Source organism: Danio aesculapii, chromosome 7 (assembly GCF_903798145.1).
Source record: "Danio aesculapii chromosome 7, fDanAes4.1, whole genome shotgun sequence".
In the NCBI taxonomy this organism is placed as follows: Eukaryota; Metazoa; Chordata; class Actinopteri; order Cypriniformes; family Danionidae; genus Danio; species Danio aesculapii.
Window position 1 is genome coordinate 17,174,393 of NC_079441.1, and position 25,308 is coordinate 17,199,700.

General features: G+C 35.8%; 1 protein-coding gene across 1 annotated transcript in view; it reads right to left on the reverse strand.

Moving 5' to 3' along the window:
- Window positions 1-1,154: 1,154 nt before the first annotated feature.
- The window catches only part of kirrel1a (kirre like nephrin family adhesion molecule 1a), a 91,803-nt gene continuing 67,649 nt past the window's right edge, over window positions 1,155-25,308 (reverse strand). Inside the window, 5 exon segments of the mRNA XM_056461151.1 lie at window positions 1,155-8,319; window positions 12,107-12,184; window positions 15,940-16,067; window positions 18,812-18,919; window positions 21,322-21,538. Of these exon segments, the coding sequence (XP_056317126.1) occupies window positions 7,696-8,319; window positions 12,107-12,184; window positions 15,940-16,067; window positions 18,812-18,919; window positions 21,322-21,538 (1,155 nt within the window). The 3' untranslated portion in view covers window positions 1,155-7,695.

The following is a 25,308-nucleotide window of genomic DNA, read 5'->3' on the forward strand; positions in this document are numbered from 1 at the left end:
TAACTAACTAACTAACTAACTAACTAACTAACTAACTAACTAACAAGCAAACTAAATAACTAACAAGCAAACTAAATAACTAACAAGCAAACTAACTAACGAGCAAACTAACTAACTAACAAGCAAACTAACTAACTACAACCATGGACCCGAGATTCTCACAGATATCAGTCAAGTTTGGTGAAGGAAAAATCAAGATTTGGGAAACAATGAACTAACTAAGAGCAAACTAACTAACAAGCGAACTAATTAACTAACAAGCAAACTAAGCAACTAACAAACAAACTAGCTAACTGACTAACTAACAAACAAACTAAATAACTAATCAAATGAGCAAACTAATTAACTACAACCATGGACACAAGATTCTCACTGAAATCAGTCAAGTTTGGTGAAGGAAAAATCACGGTTTGGGAAACAACAAACTAACACATTCAGTATGGGGGCATGCGAGAGATCTGCAGAGTGGATGACAACATCAACAGCCTGAGGTTTAAAGACATTTGTACTGCCCATTACATTACAAACCACAGGAGAGGACAAATTCTTCAGCAGGATAGCGCTCATTCTCATTCTTCAGCCTCCACTTCAAAAAGAGAAGCAAAGAAGGTCAAGGTGCTTCAGGATTGGCTAGTCAAGTCACCAGACATGAACATTATTGAGCATGTCTGGGGTAAATGAAGGAGGAGGCATTGGAGATGAATCCAAATAATCTTGATAAACTCTGGGAGTCCTGCAAGAACGCTTTTTTTGCCATTCCAGATGACTTTATTAATAAGGTATTCGAGTCATTGCGGAGATGTATGGATGTAGTTCTCCAAGCTCATGGGAGTCATACACAATATTCATTTTTTTTCCACTGCACCATGACTTTATATTCTATACTGTACATTATTTCTGTTAAGTGACAAGACTTTTGTCTAAGCAAAGTCAGAACTTACTGTCCTAATTAAATAATTAAAAATCAAGGCATGATCATATTTTATTTTGGTAAAATAATCATAATCTAGAGGCCTGTGTCTTTCATATAAGCCACTTCTGATACCAAATGATCAACTAGAAGTCAAGATATTATTTGTTGTTCCTAAAATGACAAGACATTTGTCAGGTAGTGTACATGCAAAGTATCAGTCACACATTCAATACGTCATTGATTCTTAGAAAAACAGTGCTTTTATTTCTGATATACTGTGAAAAAATAATTACGTAACATTTTTAAAAAATATTGGGAAAAAAAATCAATGGGAAATAAAAAAAAAGTCAAGAACTGTTTTTGTTGTACATCTGTCAAACATTGTTTTTTTCAGCTACCAAGAAACAGTACAGTAAGGTCAACGTTTATCTTCTAAGACACAATTATACAGGATACACTCCTACCAGCTGAAGAAAAAAGTATTGGAGCAGGAAAGTGAGAGAAATAAATGAACGGATTACATAAAGATTTTCATATCCTCACACTCGCGCTCAGTCGCACACACAAAAAAACGCACGCATACTGTCGTCTGCACACACTCCTCTGGCCTTAAGCCGCTTTATAAAGTGAGGGAATATAAAAGTCATGTTTTCCTAAGGCCACTCTTTATTTTTGTTCACTCCTTCATATGTTCCTTCTTCTTGACTTCGTGGAGCTTCAAGTTCGTAGACGGCAAAAGGGGAATGCAAATACTGTCCAACAAAAATGGTCCCCCGCCATCCAGATAAAGGATGAGTGATTGGCAGCTCAAGTAGGTCATCAAGGTGTTTTCCCCGAACGCTTTTAATAGCATCGTACCAGCTCGTACTCTTCGTAAGTACTGTACCATCGCTTACCTTCTTCACGCAATTGAAAAACAGAACAATACTGCATTTAAAGAGTGTATCACATTGGATGATGTAAAATAATACTTGAAGTTGGAATTACACATGGGAAAGTATTTACAGGGCTCGTTGGAAATGTGGACGAAGACCAAAACGAGTGTCTCGCTGTTCCGAGGGATTGTCTTCATCCTCACGTTTCTCATTGCTTTGATAACACCATCCTTCAAAACCCGTTGAAGACAGTTTGTTTGCTTTTTTTGTCTCAAAGCCAAAGACCGTTTCTGGTCTCCATAAGGTAGTTTTTTTCGTAATTGGCGGAAAATACCTCAAGTTAGTCGTCTGTGTTTGGCACAAATATCAGGTGTGTGTCTGTGTAAATAAGTGAGTGAAAGACTCTCCGATCTCCAACTTCACATCAAAGTCCGTAATAGTGTCTTCGAGATGTTTATAAAACCACTTCAGACTTTAAAGAAATAGCTCATCTAAAATTCGAGTTTTGATTTACTCACCCATAGGACAGTAAAGATGTAGGTGACCTTTTTCTTCAGTAGAACATTATAGAAGAGTTTTAAGAGTGCCAAGCACACGTGTATGCTCCAGCACAGCCTTCGTGCGGTTGCATAAGCAGTCGTAGAGGAGCTCCAGATGGAAACTTTTGTTTTGTGTTTACCTTATGATTTTTAGGTACTTGAAGCGTTCAGAAAAAGCAAAACTCCCCCGAAGAAACTCGACACAGAGGAACATAAAAACCTACTGCCAGCTAGCGTTTCGGAAGTGTTATTGCAGAGTGACGCAAGCAGAAGTATAAATGCACAACTAGCTCAAGGCAGGCGCCGTGGGTTATGCTGATCACTTGACGCAGAAGTATAAACCAGCCTTTAGCTGAAACTGTGGTCTATAAGGCTGGTTTAAACTTCTGCATCGAGTGATCGGCGTGACCCACGGCGCCTGCCTTGAGCTAGTCGTGCATTTATACTTCTGCGTGCTGTTTGTGTTGCTCTGCAATAACACTTCCGAAATGCTAGCTGGCAGTAGGTTTTTATGTTCCTCTGTGTCGGGATTCGTTGTGGGTGTTTTGTTTTTTCAGATTACTACTTTAGTGTACAAGTAGCTAAAACTCGCTCAATCAGAGGCGGGAATCGACGAATGTGCAACAACTTTAATCATGAGGTAAACACAAAACAACAGTTTCCATCTGGAGCTCCTTCACAGGACTCAACACTTGTAAACACACTCTCATTCCCGCCCACACTGGTCATAGCTACCAAGCCGACCAATCACAGAGCTTGTACTATGCATCGTTGCGACGTGGTTACATTTTTTGAGAGGTCAGCGCCAGCCACTGTGAGGGCTATGCAACCACGCGAAAGCAGCGCCAAACCATACGAGTACGCTTGATGCTGAAGAAAAAAAATCAGTGTTTAGTGATTCATATAATGCAAGTCAGTGTCTGTTGACACTTTTAGAATAAAATAAAAACATATACAAGATTAAAAAGATGTTAAGAAGCAGTCTGGAGTGAAGACTTCCTGATACATAATGATGTATATTGTTTTGGGAATCCGTGAAGCCAATGTTTTCCATTGAGATTGCACATTGGAGCATAATATTCCCAGCAGCCACCTTGATGTCAAAATGACATCTAAAACATGTCAAAAAACACATTCACAATGAAAATCGATTTGATGTCAATTGACTACCTTACATTTCTACTTAACATCAAGGTAGCCTTCTGTACATGCATTTTAGGCATATAAAGTCCAGTGTAAATTTGGAATTAAAGTTTTCAGATGAATAAAACTTGTCTTATAAAAACTTTTTGCTTCGTTTTTTGGGTGGTCAAAAGGGTATCAATGTGTGGATGTCAAATAGATGTCAAGGTTTTGACATCAAATCGATTAGCATTTTTTGACATCATGCTTGATGTCAATTTCATATAATTTTAACATCAAGGTGCCTGCTGGGTTATTTTTGATATAGAGTTGAGGGCCTGTGCAACACTTCTTAAATATTCCTGCAAAATTTGGCAAATTATTTTTTGACTGGATTCTACATTTTTTGACTGGAGTTTTCCATTTTGAGAAAATTATAGGGCCCTACACAACATAATCGTGCATTACTAAACAAACAGCATCTACTCAGAGGTTTTAATGTTTCACTTCTTAAAGAGTTCACCCAAAATAAAAATGACCTTATCATTTACGCTCCCTCATGTGAACACAAACATAGACATTTTGAAGAATCCTGGTGGCTGGCATGCATTGACTTCCATAGTAGGATATAATATATATATTATGGAAGTCAGTGGGTTCCAGCTACAGTACCAGCATTTTTCAAAATATGTCCTCGTGTTCAACAGAAGAAATGAACTCAAATAGGTGAGTAAATGATGAGATTAAAATTTTTGGGTGAACTATTCCTTTAAGACATTGCAGCTGTTGTGGTGATGCGAAGTTGTGCTTGTGCTTCTAATTTGAGTTTTTTCTTCCTGCTGAACTGGGCGGGTTGTGTGACGTTTGATACGGGGGGCATTATTAGTGCGGGTTTTTTTTGTGACACACAGCGAGCTATTTGGCAGACAGTGGAAAAGCAATGTGATTTCAGCCTCTTTCCTCAGGTTCCCAGGCTACTGGCCCCGCCCGGCCCGGCCCGACCAAATGAAAGCTCTGGCTTGCACTGGCCCGACAGTGGAAATGCGGCAATGTGTCAGCAGAAACTGTGGGTATTAATTTTGTATTGCCTGTATAGATATTTTTGACTCTCAAAGTGCCAGTAGATGTTGACTTGCATTTGAATCACCAAGAAGCACAGATTCAGATAAAATGCTACAGATGAAAAAAGTCACCTCCATCTTGAAAGACCAGTGGGTGAATAAATAAACAGAAAATGTTCATTTTTGGATGAGCTATCCCTTTAAATGAGTTCCAATTTGATCTCTGAAATCTTTAAGACGAATGTGATAGCAGCCTGATCTTAGATCAGTAAGGGTGAGTTTGGATACCTAAGGCTGGATCAGTTTGAGACCTTCTCTGCTGTTCCCAACCCTCAGAAACAAGAAAAAAAACTTCGCAAAAATTCGCAAACAACGATAAACAAATCTGCATATTTTGTTCATTGAGGTGAATATCACCCAAATAAAGACTGATACTCTAACGTTGAACCTTTGGTCCAGAATCACTTACAGAAATATGACAAAAAAAAAGAAGATTTTCGGTAATATTCAAAACATAGAAAGAGAACGCTCTAGCCTAGTGTGCAAATGAGAGATTACATATCGATTATGAGGGTAATCTAAGCTAGAATACTGGAATGCAGTGCAAACAATGACCCCACTACAAAAGCACCATGGAAAAGAGTGGGGCATTCCTGTATATGAATATGTATATAGATTCATATATTTATATATATATATATATATTCCATGGTTCTGAATTATTTGCACGATAGTGAACTAAATGGCTGTCTCTGGCCATGTCTGAAAACTTTTCAATGGCTTCATCAACTGCTCTCCTTTCATTTAAAGGGTGATGAGTTTTATTGCAAATGTTTAAAAGTGCTTTTTCAATGAAGTCGGACGTTTCTGCCCTGAAAAGGTGATTGGAGTTGCGCTGAAGGCTAATAACCTGTTTATTGAGGTAGCTCAGCAAACGGGATAGCTAGGTAGATGCTGATTTACATACGAAGTAATAAAAATCATTTATCTGCCACTTTGGTGATTGAATATGAGTATTGTGTGCTCTTTTGTCCAATGTAGACTTTTATATGAGAATAAATGGAAAAATAATACTCAAAATGTTTGATATTTTGTCACATTTTTGTCTACAGTGGGGTCTGAAAGTCTTTTTTTCTAACGTATACACTAAAAAAATGTTAATTAAAAGGTCTTTGACTGTTTCGTTTAACAGAAATAGCCTGTAGAATTGTGTTTTTCAATTTAGTTATGCTTTTGAAATGCATTATTGGACCTTGATATCTGCTTTACAACTTTGATTATGAAAATGTAATACTACAGCAATAAAAAAAGACATTTGTATTTGTCTGAAACGATCTTGTCTGGGCTGATCATGTAAACAACAGGAAAACTAGTTGAATAACAAGCATTCAGTAGGTTTTCTGTTCATTTACAAATGTATTTCTCGGAGTGTAGATTGATAATTGTCTATTTTATAATCTGAGTGTTCAGATTCAAGACTTAATACTTAATGCTGCTTTCACCAACTAATAATGGTGCAGTATTAGTTTAATGCAGTGGTAAAATATTCTAACTCTAGCCCCCATTCCAACATTTTCACATCAATAATTCAGTTCATTTTTGTGAATTCCTGGGTAGGAATATAAAAAAATATGTTTTACTCACAATTCCTACTGATAAAATATAATTAGAAAATTATATACTACTTATAAAAATAACTAAGTAATTGATTCAGTAATTTATGGAGATTCTATTTATTTACATGAAATTGTGTAAAATTAGGCTACCCTGGTACTTCACAAAAGAAGTTGTTGTTGATGTTGAAGGGGTCAATTATTATGAAATATCTTGGATTTAGTTGTTTTTAATGTTGTTTTGTTTAGTTTTAAACAAGGAAGACATATTGAAGCCCTTGGGAGTTTGTTGAGACCTACTGGTTCAGAACCACTGCAGTTATGAATTCAAATATGGAAAAAAAATCTACCATATTTTAATATGGCAATACACCGAAATCAATCATATGGAACTCTGAAGCCATGATCCACGGTATTCATCATGATTGGAAGAAATTTCAAAAGTTTACATGATCAAAATTCGCAATTAATAAGTGACCTACAAAAAGTATAGAACCGTCGAATAACGACATCAAATTGCGTTGATATTTGATGTATTTTAGGTTGTGTTGGAAAGTGACGAAAATCCAACATCTGATAGACGTCATAGTGGTAACGTCCACACAACGTCAAGGTGTAACATGATTAGACGTTGATATGTGGTTGATTTTACGTTGGACATTGACAACGGCCTGACATCAGGTTCTGACGTCAACCCGATTTTCATTTCCAAACAAAATCCAACATCCCCACAACGTTGGGGTATGTTGTGGTACAACATCAGTATGATGTCATGTTGACATCCTGTGCTTGCAGGGTAGACAGCTTGTCTAAAACATGGCTAAACTTTGTTTGTCAGTGAAAATCTAATAGACATCTAAGAATAGCCCAAAACTAAGCTGATCATCAAATAGACAGACTTTATATGTGTAGTCATTCATTTCTGTTTATGTCTAGTTTTGGCCTATTCTTAGATGTCTATTAGATTTTCACTGACAGCCCAAATTTAGCCTTGTTTTAGCCAAGATGACATGTTTAGATATCCATTAGACATCTTTTAAAAATAAAAATGCTTGCTGGGATTTGTCAGTAAATTTAAAAATTAAATAAATAAAAAAGACTTTTGAGGGTCTCAGACTTTTGGAACCCATTGTAAATTGTGCAATGTATGTCATTTTGAACTACATTAAGTGTAAGGAGAGAGATGAAGAAGCCATTGAAGAGAATTCAAACATGAATCTCATACGTCCATCTCAGTCAGAGACCCTTCATTTCTCAGGAATTGCCTTTATACTCCAGCTCATTCAAAGCCTTCAGAATTCACTGAACGCTATCAAGATCTTAGATCTGTTTTAGACCCCAGTCTTCCTTGATTGTGACTTTCGCTTTCAGCTCATGCAGCTGAGAAATAAATGCTTAGACGCTCCTGCCCTGCATCCCGTTCCCCAATCTCGGCCCTTTTTTCACTCTGAGCTTCTGTTTGTCTGTTCGTTCCTCATCTTCACCCCGTGTATCTGTGTGAGTGTGTGTACTTATATGGCCGATATGGGCATAACAGCGCAACCTATGTTACGTAAACATGCCGCTTCTCTTTTAAACATGTGTCTGCATCCTCTGTGTGTGACGGTGGGAGTAATCGGAATGCTGGGAAGTGTAGGAGAACCGCGTGGAACTGCCGTATTTCCCAAGTCCAGTTTCTGGGGTCCCCGCTCCTCCTCCGGCTCCGACGCTTGGCCCCACGCCGTACATCTCATATGCTGGCCCTCCTTCCAATGGGGCGAGGCTGGGGGGAGCAAATCCCATCCGAAATGTGGGATAGTGTGAGGGATAGCCGTAATTTTCATAGCCGAGCTGACCGGAAGAGTCCAACAGGCTGCATTCAGCAGGGAAGTCGCTAGTCTGTGGGCCGGAGCCGGGCGGAGGCTGCTGGGACTGTCCTGCACGGGTGAACGTGTTGAACTGGGCGTAGCTGTTGTGTGAGAGTCTCGAGGGAGGCCGGGGGTCGTAGCAGCCTGCTCGTGAACCCGGAGCCAGGCTGCTTGGTGTTCCCGGTCCTGCTGTGGCCCCAGGAGGAGGCCCGGAGCTGCTGCTGACCACCGCCGCAGCGGCCCCTGGCTGACCAGAGGTGCGGTAGTCTGAGTAGTGCATTGATCGGGAAGCAGGACGTCCCTCGTCATGGGTGGAAGCTCGCACGTTGTAGTAGCCATTGGTTGGGTCCTGAAAAAAGATGATAGGACATATTTAGTGATTGTGTATTGCACTCTTTCAGTCATTTTTGAGCACTTCATGTACAATTTTGTGCTGTATTTAAAAGTCTCGTGTAATTAAAACAAAGTTTTTCAGGAGAATTGTTCATTTTAAGGATATCTATTGGCTAGTGTGATCCAAAACAGTGACAACATTTGCTGTAGAATATATAAAACTGACATAAACATCCAAAGCTTGCAGTTTGTCACTTCCACCTAAATGTATCAACATTTTTTTTTATGTCACTGCATGCTTCTCATAAATTCTAATCAAATCTTGACCAATCAAAAGCTCTCTAGTATCTGACATGCCCCGCCCTTTTAAAGATGCTTCTCATTTGCTTTTAATTTCACTCACTTGAGCTCTCCTACTCTCACTGGCAGAGCTATGAGAAAAACAAAACACTATAGGTTGTTTTCAGATGACATCATTGATGATGCGCGAAATTCAGCAGAGAGCAGGAAGTGATTCTTCTACATAGGAATCGCTATCAGAACATCAAAAATGTTTCTGTTTTATGTTTATAATTGTTTAAATCGACCATAATAACAAACAGCAAACGGCTTTTATAGACTTCCAAAAGTTTTTCCTCATAAAGGGTGAAAAGTTTAAGAAACTGGCTGAAAAAGTTGTGAAAAAGGCGACATGTACATATTTTTGAAAACCATTGGAATGACAAATACATTCACACACACATACATACACACACACACACACACACACACACACACACATATATATATATATATATATATATATATATATATATATATAGAAAAATAAATATATATAAATAAATAAATGTATGTATATATTTACTACAGGTCAAAAGTTTGGGTTTTTTTTCCATGTTTTTTTTTCTTAAAAAAATTATACTGTTTATTAAGGCGGCATTCAATAAATGAAAAACAAATTATTAAATTGTTAAATATTTATTCATTCATTTTCTTTTCAGCTTAGTCCCTTTATTAATCTGGGTTCGCCACAGTGGAATGAACCACCAACTTATACAGCATATGTTTTACGAAGCGGACGCCCTTCCAGCCGCAACTCATCACTGAGAAACACCCATACACTCTCTTTTACACACATACCCAACGGACAATTTTGCTTACCCAATTACCCAATTTTTTGTTTAATTTCTCCCAAAGTTTAGCTTTCAGATTGTTGTTTTCAGATGATTTTGCAGAGCAAACAAACAAACAAACAAAAATACTCTCTCTCTCTAAACACCTGAATTGTGTTTTTATTTGTCACAGCTCTCCTGTGTAATTCTCATCAAAATATTTCCAGAGTGTGGCTTAATGAAGAAAATACTTTTTTATTTATTTATTTATTTTATTTTATTTTTTACAACATAATAGTTTTAATAACTAATTTCTAACAACTCGTTTCTTTTTTTGGTGACAGTGTATACTATATATATATATATATATATATATATATATATAATTTTATTATTTTTTTTTTACTTGTTTTGCAAGATCCTAATATTGAGTTTTTGCAATTAAGTGCAATTTAAAGGCTCAACTTGGCTAATTAAGCAAGTCATTGGACAACAGTGTTTGTTCCGTAGCCAATCTGGAAAAGGAAAAAATCTTAAAGGGGCTAATAATGTTGACGCAGTGGTCAAAAAGCAGTTTTTACTCCAGCCAAACTAAAAAAAAAAAGACTTTCCCCAGTCAGAAGGAAAAAAAAAACAATATTAGGAAAAATACTTAGAAAATTGTCCTTGGTCTGTTAAATAAAAATTGCATCTTTATAAGACATAGAAACGTTATTTTGTTCAAAATAAGATTAAAAAAAACTTTACTGCCACCTAGTGGAATAAAATTAAATCTTCAGAACGAACATGGACCAAACAGATACTAACACAATTAAAACCTTAAAATGCAATGAACAAATGATATGCAATATCCTATATGCATCGTAAAATCGGTAGTATTTATTTATTTTTTGGTAAAATAGTACCATATGTATCAATATACTTAAATGTATGACCAGGGCACTGTTCTGAATTCCTCTGTGTCTCCCATTCAGTTTTTTACTTCCTACCCTCCATCTTGTAAGAAAAATGAAATGAGTCTGCCTCGACCCAACTTTCACTCTAAATGTTGTGTTAATGCTCATTTCCCAAATGGGCTGACTTAAGAGAGAAAATAGAAGTCAACAGTTTCTTGTCTCTGCATTGTTTGAAGTGACTACATCTCGACCAAATGGTAACAATTGTAGAATGGGGATGGGTGTGGTGCACAGAGAACCAATTGATCAATGGTGTTGAAACTGCATTAACATAGGGAGATAGAGAGAACAGCTGGGTCAACAGCCAAGGAGCAACTTCATTTACATCTAAAGGCAAGTCTAAAGGCAACATCTAAAACAGTATAAAAGGTTTGGGTTTAAATGGCACCTAGGTTAGCCCTTTTTTCAGATTTAATATAAGTGTTTTGCGTCTCCTGAATGTGTCTGTAAAGTTTCAGCTCAAAACACCCACCAGATTTTTCATTATACCTTTTGCAAGATTCTATTTGATACATTTTTGCATGCCCACTCCTCCCGCTGGTCGCAGCGCCCATTATGATGCTTTTTTAAAAATTCTGAGGTAGACTTCAACCGAAAGAGGGGGGGTTTCATGGCCCTTTAAAGTTCATTTTCACAACAATACCACAGTATAGCCAACCTAGTGCTGTGTTTGTTCCTGTCCTTTTTCTGATGATTGATACAATAAGCTATGCTGCAATGCAGGATTCGTCAGCTATTTGTTATTAAAGGAGCAGCAGAGACCATTATTTATGGGACTTTGTCAGTAACTGTTACTGTTATGTGGACCAGTTTCTTCTTCCAGATCATAACAAGTAAGTGTAATTAAAAGTGTTGCCTTATTTTCTGTAGTTTGCAAATTATGTATTTAATAGTGTAGCTAGCTATTCACATATTGCATCCAAAACCACGTTTAAACGTGACGCGGGCTTCTTCCTTTACCAATTTAAATGCATTTCTGAACTATTGATCCTCTGCCGTTTTTCTTTGCCATGGCCACCATCAGCTGTTCCTCATATGCGCGCCGCTGTCAATTTTCTAAATAGTTCAACTTTTGCCACTGTGTGGATTAATACTGAATGCGTGTCGTTGTTATTACTTGGGGTTAGGGTTAAGAGTAGACTAATATGCTGGTGTTTAACTGCATTGCTTTATTGCATTCCTGCATTGGGCTCTCACATACTCTGTGTGCTACTTCATAAACATTGTGGGCGCTTCTCTCTATCTCGCGCTGAACCCATCCGACCAATCACAACAGACTGGGTCATCGGACCAATCAGCGCAGATTAGCATTGTGCTAAGGAGAGGTTTGGGAACAAATTAATCGTTGAATGAATCATATAGGAGACGTTGGGATAATTAGGTACAAATTTATGCATATTATAAGACAATGAAAGAGTTTTTTGACTTTGCATGCATATCAGCCAGTTGTTGGAGACCTCCAGAACCAAAATTTGACCTTTTATAATGCATAACAGGGGCTCTTTCTAAAACAATTTAACAAGCAATTGACATAATAAAATGCATCTTTTGTTTCTGTGCAGCTGCTCTATAACAAAAATTAGCAATTTAAATGAATTTTTCTATGGAAAAAAAGCATTTACATGTGGAACCTGAAGTCTGTTTAAGTCTACAGAAGCTTTATGCTTTTGTAAAACGAAGCACAAGTCATCTATCACTTGTATTACGGTGTGTGTGTGTGTGTGTGTGTGTTCACCTTGAGCTCATAGTCCTGGCGCGTGTCCAGTGTGTCACTGCGTAACTCCTGTTTGAGGTCAATGTCATCTTTAAAAGGCTGGGAGGAGGGAGAGAGGGTCACAGAAGGTAAAAACTAAACCATAAACGACAAGAGAGCAACCAAGAGGGGGAGAGAGATGCAACGGAAGAGGGGAGAAAACCAACAGGAGATAAGAGGAGGAGAAGAGAAGGAGGATATAAAGGAAGAGAGGGAGGTCGAGAGAGAAACAGGATTAATTTCAGCTTTGGAAATGTTATTTAAGAGGAAAGACATTGGAGGATAATTAGTCATTCGTTTGTGAAAACAGAAAGTTACAGGGTAGAAGTGTCTTTTATGGGTTAAAGTGAGTGAAAGCAATTGTTGAGCTGGGGAGTGTGAGTGAAGTTACGTTTTAGGGACAGTTTATTCATACAGAGCAAATCTTGGGGTCAATATATACAGGATAAAAAATAGATTAGATTTAAATACATTAATTACATTAATGTCAGTGATGTTGTTGAATTTTCATAAGATTCACAAAACAATGCATGATCACCAAAAGAAACAACATTAAATCAGGATGAATTAAAGGTTTTGATGCAAAAACCTCTAAATGCCATCTAAAACTGTCCTCTAAAATGAGCCTTTTTATCAGGCTCTTGTGTGTAGGTTCAGTAATTTTATACACTTCCTGGTCTTTGAAGTGAAATATCTCAACATAAACAAAGGAGGCTGAAAAATGTAAATTTTCAGACAGCAATTAGAAGTTTTCGCATCTGAACAATTTTTACTCAAAATTATCATAGCACGTTCGAAAAATAATATGCTGGGTTATTTTTTTCTGTCCAAATGGTCTTGCATTTTTCAGTTTAGCTTTTTTTTCAACTCAAATTTTAAGCATTTTAGGAATTTTTTTAGGATATATTTTCAGTGATGGTATAGCGCTACACCATACTGAATGTTGTTTTAGCATCAATATCGCAATGTGCGCATCTGCAATAGTCACATCGCAAAGTATTATTGTTGAGCAGGAGCTACAGAATTGTATTTAATCACTGTATTTTTATGGAATTTATATGATTTATGCAACAAAAAAAACTCTTTCTAAAAATTGTTGTTGTTCCAAATATCTACATTTCAAAATGACATTTCTTTTGACAGAGAAAACAAAACATTATTTTACTTGCTCTAGGAGTTTTATGATATTTGGACTGGAAATGAGACAAAACAAAGTAAGAAAAGAATTTTTTTCTATTGTGGTTATTCAATTTCTGTACCTAAATACTGTTAGACACCCCAGAAAACGATAAAATAGTGCTCTTCAAACTATCTTGTCAAACGGTACTCATATTGTGAAATTTATCGCAGAAAAATAAAATATCGCAATATCGGATTTTTCCAATATAGTACTGCCCTAGATGGGTATTTACTCGATTATGCTTTTTCCACCCTAATGACGTGTTGAGCAAGTTGGGTGATTTTAGGGATATTTTTTAGTGTTGTAATAGATGGTTTATTTTCTACAGTACATGGTTATACTTACAGTACATTAACACATTTGGTAGATGCTTTTATCCAAAGTTACATAAAAGGCAATAAATGTACACATCTATTCGGATCTTGCGTTCCCTGGGAATCAAACCCACAACCTTGGCATATACTCTAATATTTGAGCTACAGGAAGGCCCAAATGCTGGGTCTAGCATGTTGGTTCATTCATTCATTCATTTTCCTTTGGCTTAGTCCCTTATTTATCAGGGGTCACCAAAGCGGTATGAACCACTTCATATTCCAACTTATGTTTTATACAGCGTATGCCCTTCCAGCCACAACCCAGTATTGTGAAAGACACTTATTCACTCACACACTACGAACAATTTTGTTGGGAGAACATGCAAACTCCACACAGAAATGCCAACTGACCCAGCCGGGACTCGAACCAGCGACCTTCTTGCTGTGAGGCAACAGTGCTAACCACTGAGCCACCATGCAACCCATGTAGGTTAATTTTTGGTACAATTTTTCAAGAGTATTTTTGTTTTCAAGCATGAGTTAAGCATGTTGGGTCATTTTCTATTGGTCAATTTGTGCACCCCTCAGTAAGCGGTGTATTTATTTTACAAAAGAATTAAATTAAATAATTAAATAAGGGTGTCACAGTGGCGCAGTGGGTAGCACAATCGCCTCACAGCAAGAGGGTTGCTGGTTCGAGCCCCGGCTGGGTGAGTTGGCATTTCTGTGTGGAGTTTGCATGTTCTCCCCGTTCTCAGGGTGCTCCGGTTTCCCCCACAGTCCAAAGACATGCGCTTTAGGTGAATTGAATAAGCTAAATTGGCCATAGTGCATGTATGTGAATGCAAGAGTGTTTGGGGGCTGGAAGAGCATCTGCTGCGTAAAAAATATGCAGAATAAGTTGGCGGTTCATTACACTGTGGCGACCCCTGACTAATAAAGGGACTAAGCTGAAAAGAAAATGAATGAATGAATGAAGTACTAATTATAGCAAATGATCTATAAACAGTGGTGCAAGGATCATGTAATTATCTGAATTAACTAATTTAGACAAATTATATTCATAGAAAAACTATGGATAAGCTTGTATGTACTGTAAACTCTAAATGGGTTAAATTAACCCACTATGCTTGGTTATAAAACAGTTGACCCTGCTGGTTAGGCATTCATTCACTTACTATATTTAGCCAGCGCCTGTTCTACATTTAGCTCAGTGTTTTTAAGAACGTAATATAAAAAATTGATAATATGAATATTATAATAACTGCCTTTCAGTCGAAGGCAAAATTAGGTTGTAAAATGTTATATATGTTTAAATATTTCCCAAATGCTGTTTAATTTATACACATAATATTTTTATTAACCGGGCAAAATAGTGGCTCAGTGGTTAGCACTGTCGCCTCACAGCAAGAAGGTCACTGGTTCAAGTCCCGGCAGGGACAGTTGGCATTTCTGAGTGGAGTTTTCATGTTCTCCCTGTGTTAGTGTGGGTTTCCTCCGTGTGCTCCGGTTTCCCCCACAGCCCAAAGACATGCGGTATAGGTGAATTAAATAAACTAAATTGGCCGTAGTGTATGTGTGTGGATGAGTGGGTGAGGGTGTTCCCAATACTGAATTGCAGCTAAAAGGGCATCCGCTGTGTAATTACATGCTGGATAAGTTAATAAAGTGTACTAAGCTGACGGAAAATGAATGAATGAATGATTTCTTATTAATTCATTTCTAATAACTTATTTATTTTGTCTTTGCCATGATGACAGTGCATAATATTTTACTAGTTATTTAGCAAAGTACTAGTATTCAGTTTAAAGGGCAATTTAAAGGACTGCAGAAGGATAATTAGGTTAACTAGGTGGACACAATGGACAAGTTTTTTGCTAATAATTTTGACCTTAAAAATGATTGTAAATTTAAAATAAAAATGCTTTTATTCTAGCCAAAATAAATAATACTTTATCCAGAAGAACAAAATATATAACAGAAAATACTGTCAAATTTTTCTTGATCTGTTAAAAAGTAAATGGGAAATATTAGAAAAATAATTCAACTTTCAGTGGAAGCTATTAAAATAACACATTAAACAGTGAAAATGTTGTGCTTTGAGTTTCATTAAGCAGTCTATTAAGGAAGAAAACCCTTAATGCAGCACTAACTCTTTTTAAAAAATGAAATGCTTGTTTCAGGGTAAGTAATATCTTACATACAGCAGCAACTCATAATAAATAATTCAACCGTTATGTTTGACATTAAACACTTCGCATTCTCTCAGTCCCTCTGCCTCCTTTGGTTACTGTCTGCGGTGTGTTGTCAGAAATACTCACCGAGTACATGGCCTTCACCATGCGCGTGGCTGTGGAGACGCTGCCTGAATCTTCCTCCAGGCTGTGGCTCTCTTTGTTTATCGTCTCGACTTTGATATCTGGCTTGCCGAGCGTGACCCCGCGACGACCTGGAAATAAACATTAAAGTAAACATCTGATTCATCGCCGCAGTCAACATGCTTTTTGACATCTCCGTTGCTATTATTGATGCTTTTAAATATGGCTGATTGCCCAGGGGTTTTGTGAGTATTTAAAGAGACCTTTGCTTCTGCTTTCTGAAAAACAGGCTTACATGTCAGTGTAATGCAATTATTATTATATTACAATAGACTTTTTAGATGATGCGGTTAATTAAATACTATAATTTAAAAGTTTGGTCATGTTTTTTAATTCGAATTGAGTTTTTGCTTGACAGATTTTAAACAAACTGTACAAAAATACAGATATCCCATACATTTTACATTGTGGTCCTCACCAAACAAAGTATGGCTGCAAAGTACAGTTAACGCATTAAACAATCAGAACCTCCACTGTTTAAAACAGGAACACATTTATTCACAATACAATAACATAAAAAAACATCATCATCCACCATGCAACTAACTATCCTTATCAAACAACCATCTTTTGATCGCTTTCCTGAAGTCTTTTATTTCCTTGATCGGTTTTGGTCATTTGTTCCACATGATTGCATTGGTGTATAAAAACATTTTCCCCACTACACTTCTAAATTTAAATAAATAAATATTAAAATCCCAACCCTTAGTACTATATGAATGCTGTTGCCTCACCATTTGAAAATAGTTCACCAAATAACTGAACCACATCATTAAACATTTTATGTATCTTTCCCAGTTTTAAAAACACACTCTTTTATTAAGTTAACATACCTAATTCATTAAAAAAACCTCTCTTTGTGCAACCGTGCTCTAGGATAAATTTTTTTAATTAATCTTACTAATTTATTTTGTGCCTTTTTAAAATTTTTCCTTCACACTCTGTGAGCAGCTACTATACCAAAATGAGGTAGCATAATCAAAATGGGGTTGAATCAAAGCTCCTGACAATAATCTTAAAGACTGAGCATCCAACAGATCAGCTTGCCTTTCTTAGAACTTAATTTTTCCACATATCTTTATAAAAACCTTTCTTGCCATAACATCTGATAAGTTATTATCTATTAAATTATCAAATCATTAATCCTAACCACAAAAGAAGCATCTTTTAAGAGAAATAATGCTTTTAATCTGCAGTGATATTTCAATAAAAATTGACAGTAAAATTAAATCTGTTCTCAATGATTAAACGTCACTAAAACCTCATTTTAAATAATGTTTAATAGTGACTTTTTCCCTATAAACTACATTACCCACAATGCAATCCAGCAATCAGTCACAACAAGCAAAGTGTAGGGTAGAAGTATTCTTTTTTAGCTCCACACACTACAATTAAACATATGGTGTGTGTATATATATATATATATATATATATATATATATATATATATATATATATATATATATATATATATATATATATATATATATATATATATATATATATATATATATATATATATATATATATATATATATATATATATATACACACATACATACATAAAGTTGAAGTCTGAATTATTAGCCCCCCTGTTTATTTTTTCCCTGATTTCTGTTTAAGCAGAAAACTAAACATAATAGTTTTAATAACTCATCTCTCATAACTGATTTATTTTATCTTTGCCATGATGACAGAAAATAGTATTTGACTAAATATTTTTCAAGACACTTCTATACAGCTTAAAGTGACATTTAAAGGCTAAACTAGGTTATTTAGGTTAACTAGGCAGGTTAGGGTAATTAGGCATTATTGTATAACGATGGTCTGTTCTGTAGACTATCTAAAAATATATAGCTTAAAGGGGCTAATAATTTTGACATTAAAATATTTATAAAAAAATTAAAAACTGCTTTTATTCTAGCTGAAATGAAAAAAATAAGACTTTCTCAAGAAAAATAAATATTATCAGACATACTGTGAAAATTTACTTGCTCTGTTAAACATCATTTAGGAAATATTTAAAAAAGAAAAGAGAAAATTCAAAGGGGGGCTAATAATTCTGACTTTAACTGTATATGGCCACACTTTATTTTGATGGTCCGTTTGTTGAATTTAAGTTACAATGCAACTAATTCTCATTAGATTATAAGTAGACTGTTAGGTTGGGGTTAGGGTTAGTGTAAGCTGACATGTACTTGCAAAGTTTCTTATAGTCAGTTAAATGTCTGGTGAAGGAGCAGTATGAACATATTAGGCAGTCTACTAATACTCAAATGGACCATCAAAGTAAAGTGAAATAAAATATATATGTGTATGATACAAATGATAATATAATATATATCTATGTGACAAAATACTTTTGTTTCTATGTATGTGTGTATAGTTATAGCTTGTAGTTTACCAAAGAAATATAAGTTTATATATATATATATATATATATATATATATATATATATATATATATATATATATATATATATATATATATATATATATATGTATATATATATATATATATATATATATATATGTATATATATATATATATATATATATATATATATATATATATATATATATATATATATATATATATATTTTTTTTTTTTTTTTTTTTTTAAATATGCTTAAACAGAAAATTGCAATAACATTTCACAATATTACTGTTTTACTGTATTTTTAACCAAATAAATGCAGTCTTGGTGAAAATACGACTCTTATTGTCTTATTTATGACTCTTGCCTATCACAAATAGTTGTTTATGATGAAACAATTACTAATACTGCATAAGTATTAAAGTTTGAAAACTCACTTCCTTTACGTTGTCGGTACAAAAACAGCACTAAAGCCAATAAGCAAAGGAGAAGCAGAATCGAACAGCCGACGGTTCCACCTGCAATGATCCCAACCGGCACTATTTCTGTGGCAAAGAAACAAAAAAAGACAAAAGGGATAAACTCCACAATGTATTTTGTTCATTTTTACCTTCTGATGTTTTTGCCTTCATCAGAACAGACAAGGCAGAAAGAATCACGCTGTATCAGTATAACTGTACCTCCATACTGTACATTAAATAAAGAGGACAGTTTTAATCTGAACTGACATGAGCTGAAGTATATTTAGGAGATTCCATTCAAGCTATTTATTATTGAAGACTGTGCTCTTTTACTTCAGCTGAGTCTCTACTGTACTCGGAGGATGACGCAGCAGCACAGTCAACTGAACAAAGTTTGTCTTTGGGTTTTATTCTACAAACCAGTTTTAAAACTTAGAGTATGCTTTGTGTGAATATGCCGACATACGATAAAAATGCAGTCAAATGCAAAACTTTTCAATGTCTTCTTCATTTGATCGTTTTTGTTTTTATAGTTTTGCCATCTTTGGCAGTTTGCTGTTGGTCTTGTTTCAGGGTCTCTGCAGGTTTCATCAAGTCAAATTTAAGACTTTTTAAGATCATCAGCAAGGGTTTCAGGGGGGTTCGGGTGGTATAAAAGACCAGTCCAGATTTTGAAACTGTCCCATAGAAAAAGGCTTTAAGACCAAGCCAAATTGTCAGTTGACTTTCACATTGCTGTGACTTCAGCTAATTAGTTTTGGCCAACTTAAACAATTATTTTTCATGAGTCCAACATCCAGCTGTGCAAGAAAACATACAATCGGATGTAAGTGAACTCATCTTTCGCTACTGTATTGTTTTTTTAATAGAGAACATATTTTACAAGTAACTTGTATTCCAAATCTTGAACCTTATTCTTGAAAAAAAAAAGACAGATAAAAAGGTGTGATGCACCAAAAGCAGCCCATATTAAATTAATTTGAATACTAATTTGGCTAGGGGCGATGCAGTGGCACAGTGGGTAGCACGATCGCCTCACAGCACCCACACGTGTTTGTGTGGGTTTCCTCTGGGTGCTCCGGTCTCCCCCCACAAGTCCAAAGACATGCGGTACAGGTGAATTGGGTAAGCTAAATTGGCCATAGTGTTTGTGTGTGTGTATGTGTGAATGAGTGTGTATGGACGTTTCCCAGTGATGGGTTGTGGCTGGAAGGGCATCCGCTGCGTGAAACATATGCTGGATAAGTTGGCGGTTCATTCCGCTGTGGCAATCCCAGATTAATAAAGGGACTAAGCCGAAAAGAAAATGAATAAATTATTGTATTAATTTGGCTATTGTTGTTATCCATGAATTTTTTTTTACAACAGAGGCTATCATGAAAAATCATGAAGCTCTTTTATTATTATGTTTAAATTTTTTATTATTGAAATAGCCAAATTCTGGCTGAGGAAAGCTGAATGTGTTATTTGCCTAATTTGTCAGTTTGTTATTTGCCTAATAAATGACAATAGGTTACAGTTTTTAATTGAAAACTTCAACAGATTCCTATTTTTTTTCTAATGATATATGATGTAATAAATCTGTAATTTAAAATAAGTATTTATTCATATTTCTTTATTGTAAACCTTTAGGAAATATTTTGGTACATTAAAAAGTGTGGTTATGATGACCAATCAGCAAGCTAATCCAGCTAAAAATAGTGCTTAAAATGTCACTAAAATGCAGTATTTAAACCTTATAGTTAAATTTTTAAAAAGGAGGCTAATAACTGCAAAAAGTTTCTAAATAATGTGTCAAAACAAGCAAATCCTCCGTGTTGAGCAATTGACCGTGTTGAATTCGATTAGAGCTACAATCTCGGGTAGAGTGTAAACAAACTACTAACTTTGCAGATATGCAAGACCAACCGCCAAGTGAAGAAGCTTCGGTAAAGTTGTTTGAATGACTATTATTTCATTTCTAGCCAACTGGAAATTATTAAAATCACGCTTTCCACATTATTTTCATCTGCAACAGCAATGTGAACTGATATAAAGATGGATTTGGACATTAACGTCTGAATGCATAATTATCCAAAGACCTGAGGAGATTTCTTGTGAATGGCAGATTAACACACAGCTGAAACTCCAATAAGGTAGGAAATTAAATATGAAAGAAATGTGGATGATGTGTTGAGATGATTGAGAGGGGAACGAGGAAGTAGTGTGTCCCAACGCTTCTGTTACAGACTCAAAAGTACACACATTTTCTCCACCAAAATGTACATACTTTTAAGACGTAGTACACGTATGCGAATTGGGATGCAGCATCATAAAGGTTTGGAACCACTTGAGGGTGAGTAAATGGCAGGTAAATTTAGATTTCTGGATGAACTATCCCTTTAAGAGCAGGTGGAGCAGACAGATGTTTGATGCTCACAGATGTAGCACTGTCTCTTTTATTCAGAACCCTTGTGTACTGTATGTATCCAGACGCATCTCCTCACCCATCTCTTCCAGTAAGATAATCATGGTGCCGGATCCGAATGAGTTCCATGCAGTGCAGTTGTAGGTGGACTGGAAGTCGGACTCCATGATGTTGTTGATGGTGAGTGTGGACAGAACTGCGCCACCCTGAGTGCTCGGTTTGCTCTGCTCTACGGTGTATCTTTCTGACAGGGTCCCCTTTTCTTTCTCCCACACATTCTCCTTCCAGGCCCACACCTGGAGAACAGATACACATATATGCACTTAACATATAAATAGACTAAATTAGCAAAAGACTGAGGTTAGGGAAGACTGCAGGACTATAAGACATTTACAGGTTCAAAAACACATTACAAATTAATATTCTTCAAAATCCATGTATTTGGGCATGTATGATAAATATAGACCATTGTGAGGGATGTAAACAAAAACAATGGTCCCAACACATATCATGTTTTACACATATTGATAAATGATGTTATGATAGCTGTTTTAACCTCAACCTATGATTAAATTGCCCCGTTACAGTTATGAAATAGTTTGATAACAAGCAGGAAATGTTCATGGGCCAAAGACATCACCACATTGAAATGGTCTAGACAACAACAGTCTATATGAAAAAGAAAAATCAGTCAGCATACATTTTTGGAGAGCTAAAACAAGAACTTAAATATTTACACATAACATTGCAAAAAAAGTTTTTCTTACTTAGGATTTTTGTCTTGTTTTTAGTACAAATAATTAAGAAATCCTAAATCAAAAACATGTTAAAATTACAGTCTTCTTTTGAAAAAGGGGTTACAATGAAGCTTTAAGTTACCATAAAGCAAGCAAATGAATCTGCCAGTGGGCTAAGTAAAATAATCTTGTTTTTGGTGTGAAATAAGATTTTTTTCTTACCCCAATGGCAAATTATTTGGCTTGCTTTAAGGAAAAACATAATTTTGACTTAATTGGCCCTATCATACACCTGGCACAACAAGGAGCAAATCGTGCTTGGCGTGATTTGCTGCTATTTTCAGCATATCCATATTTTATATCCCTAACCCAACGCAACTCTATTTTTCACGTTTTGCACCACAAAATCCATTTGCGCCGTTTTGTGGACTCATGGATGTGTGCCGGTCTAAAAAGGGGGTGTGTTAAGGCGCAATGTTGGCGTGCTGCTATTTTGTAAACATTGCTTAATACACACAGGATGTACAGCAATACGCAAATATCGCTACATATGAAAAAGAATTAAAGGATTAAAATAATACAAAAATATTTTTTTCCTACATAGATATAAAAACCTAGATAAAATCTCTGGGGGCTTTTTTCAGTCTATTCATGACAATTTGCTTTTGTGTAATGTTATCATTATCATAAGTATTATTTATTATATGCATATTTTTATTTGTTTCAACAAAAACAAGCTTAGATTTGTCCACCTGTCAGGTTTTGGACCATATGGGGCATAATAATACGACGTGTGTTTGGATATGTTTGGTTTTTTTGACCACACTTCCTTATTATTGTTCATTAATTTGTTTGCTGGAAATAAGAACTGAATTTATAAATAGTTTTGAAACAATTTTTTGCTCTTAACAAACAAAATTAAAGATATAGGCAAATGAATGTCTTCAGTGGAGTGAGTTCAACACCATTTCCTTATCCACGAAGGAAAGGAGTAAAGTAAAGAGTAAAAGTAAAGAGAAAGTAAAGAGGCTGAATGGCTCAGTCTTTATCCTCATGCTGCAGATTGTCTGTTTAACTGTTTTTGTCGCTAATTAAGCGTGAAACACAACCCTGTTAAAACATGCGCTGCGGTACAAACCGTATTTTTCCATCCTTAAAATAGCAAAAGTGGATACTAGTCAACAAAATGCTTCTTAAGTTATATAGCATATATATGCCTACCCCCGCCATTTTACCCGCCACTGATGTCGGCGATGATGAAGGGTCATTATTTGATGATGGTGATCGAATCAAGTGAGTGTTGAACGTTATTGTAAGACTGTGTATTGTCGGTACAAGGTTCCACTACCACATCACAGACAATATTGTAACGAATACTTTAATCTCAGTTCTGCTGTCATTATTTTTCTAGCAAGAATATCATATGCTTTATTTCTTATCCCTTCCACTTTAACATACATAATGATCAATAAAGGTTTTTGTTGTGCTTTTCTGACACTGATTATGAAAAATCTTTGCAAAAAAAAATTATATTTCATACTTTGCCTAAAACCATCAGGCATTCCTTACATTTCCTAGGCATTCTATACAATAATGGGATTTCACACATTGCCCGTAACATATATGTCACAATCACTAGTATACATGCGGATCGCCATAGAACTACAAATCCACCATTATATGGACTACAGATCCAGTCATGCACGGCTCACACGCACCTGTTCCGAATTTCACTGATTGCACACACACACACACAGCCGGAGGATCCTTATAGACTGATTACAGGAACTTTAAATAAGCACACACACACACTTGCCTTGCTGTGCCTTGCCTTGTTAGACCCTTGCTTTGGTTTAGTGTTTATTCCTGTCTTTTTCCTGCCATCTGACCACTCGCCTGTTTTTTGACTACGACTCTGGATTCTCTGTATATACCTGATTGCCCCTGTGTTGACCATTGCTTGCCTGATCATTCTATGTTGAATAAGCCCTGCATTTGGATCCGTACTTCCTTGTCAGTGTCCTCTTTACATTACAATATGTTTACAGTATACAAGATATATAACAAGACAAAAACAGCAGAAAAAAGAAAGAAAGAAAAAGCATTGAATATTGAAAAGAATATGGGGGGAAAATGGAGGTAGGTAAGTTACTTCTACGCAAGTTATGCTAAATGACAACATACCTAAATAACAACCATTTTATAAGAAATGCCATCAGTAGCGAAATAAAAGTGACTCTTTACTCAACCATAACTATAAATCATATATTGAGAAAAACTGAGAATTCATCCAATCATTTTCTTTTTCGACTTAGTGCATTTATTAATCAGTGGTCACCACAGCTGAATGAACTTGGTTTAGGACTTGTGGATCTGAGCATTGATGGATTTGCTCTTCAGTGTTTGGACTTTCAGCAGTAAAAATGAAACCACACTGAACTTCAATTCAATTCAATTCACCTTTATTTATATAGCGCTTTAACAATGTAGATTGTGTCAAAGCAGCTTCACATAAAAGGTCATAGTAAATTGGAAGAGTGTAGTTCAGTTTTTAGTGTTTAAGTTCAGTTTAGTTTAGCTCAGTTCAGAGTGGTTTAATAATCACTACTGAGAGTCCAAACATTGAAGAGCAAATCCAACGATGCGCAGCTCTACAGATCCCGAACCATGCAAGCCAGTGGCGACAGAGGAGAGGGAAAAAAACTTCACTAATTGGCAAAAGTGAAGAAAAAAAACCTTGAACTAAACTGAACTAAACTTCAAATCTGAAAACTGGACTGGCACAGTTTTAATTTACTAGAACTATGTTAAGCTGCTTTGATACAATCTACATTGTAAAAGCGCTATACAAATGAAGATGAATTGAATTGAATTGAATAAAAACAATGATTATAATTTCACCTGGACAATAACTGAAATATTATCACATTTCTGAGAAGTAAAGAGTATGAAATGAATCTAAAATAACATCATCTGCAGTGGCTAGTGCTGCAAGAAGGAAGTGGACCAAAAATAACACACTGCAGTACAACATAATCTGTACATTTCATACAGGAGTGAAAAACGAAATCCTTTATAAATATTTAGCATTTAAAAAGCATATTCAGGTGCACAAAATGCACCCGAACCGTATCAGCTTGGCATCTCCCGCATGAACACATATTTTACGCCGCCAATGGGATAAATGGCCTTTCTGTGCTGAAACATGTGGCTGGATAATGGTGAGAAAGCAGCAGTTCTCCCTTCAAAACCACAAAAAACTGCTGCATTATTCATGCTGAGCTGTGAGAATATTTAAAAATGCATACCTCCACATGTTCATGGTAAGC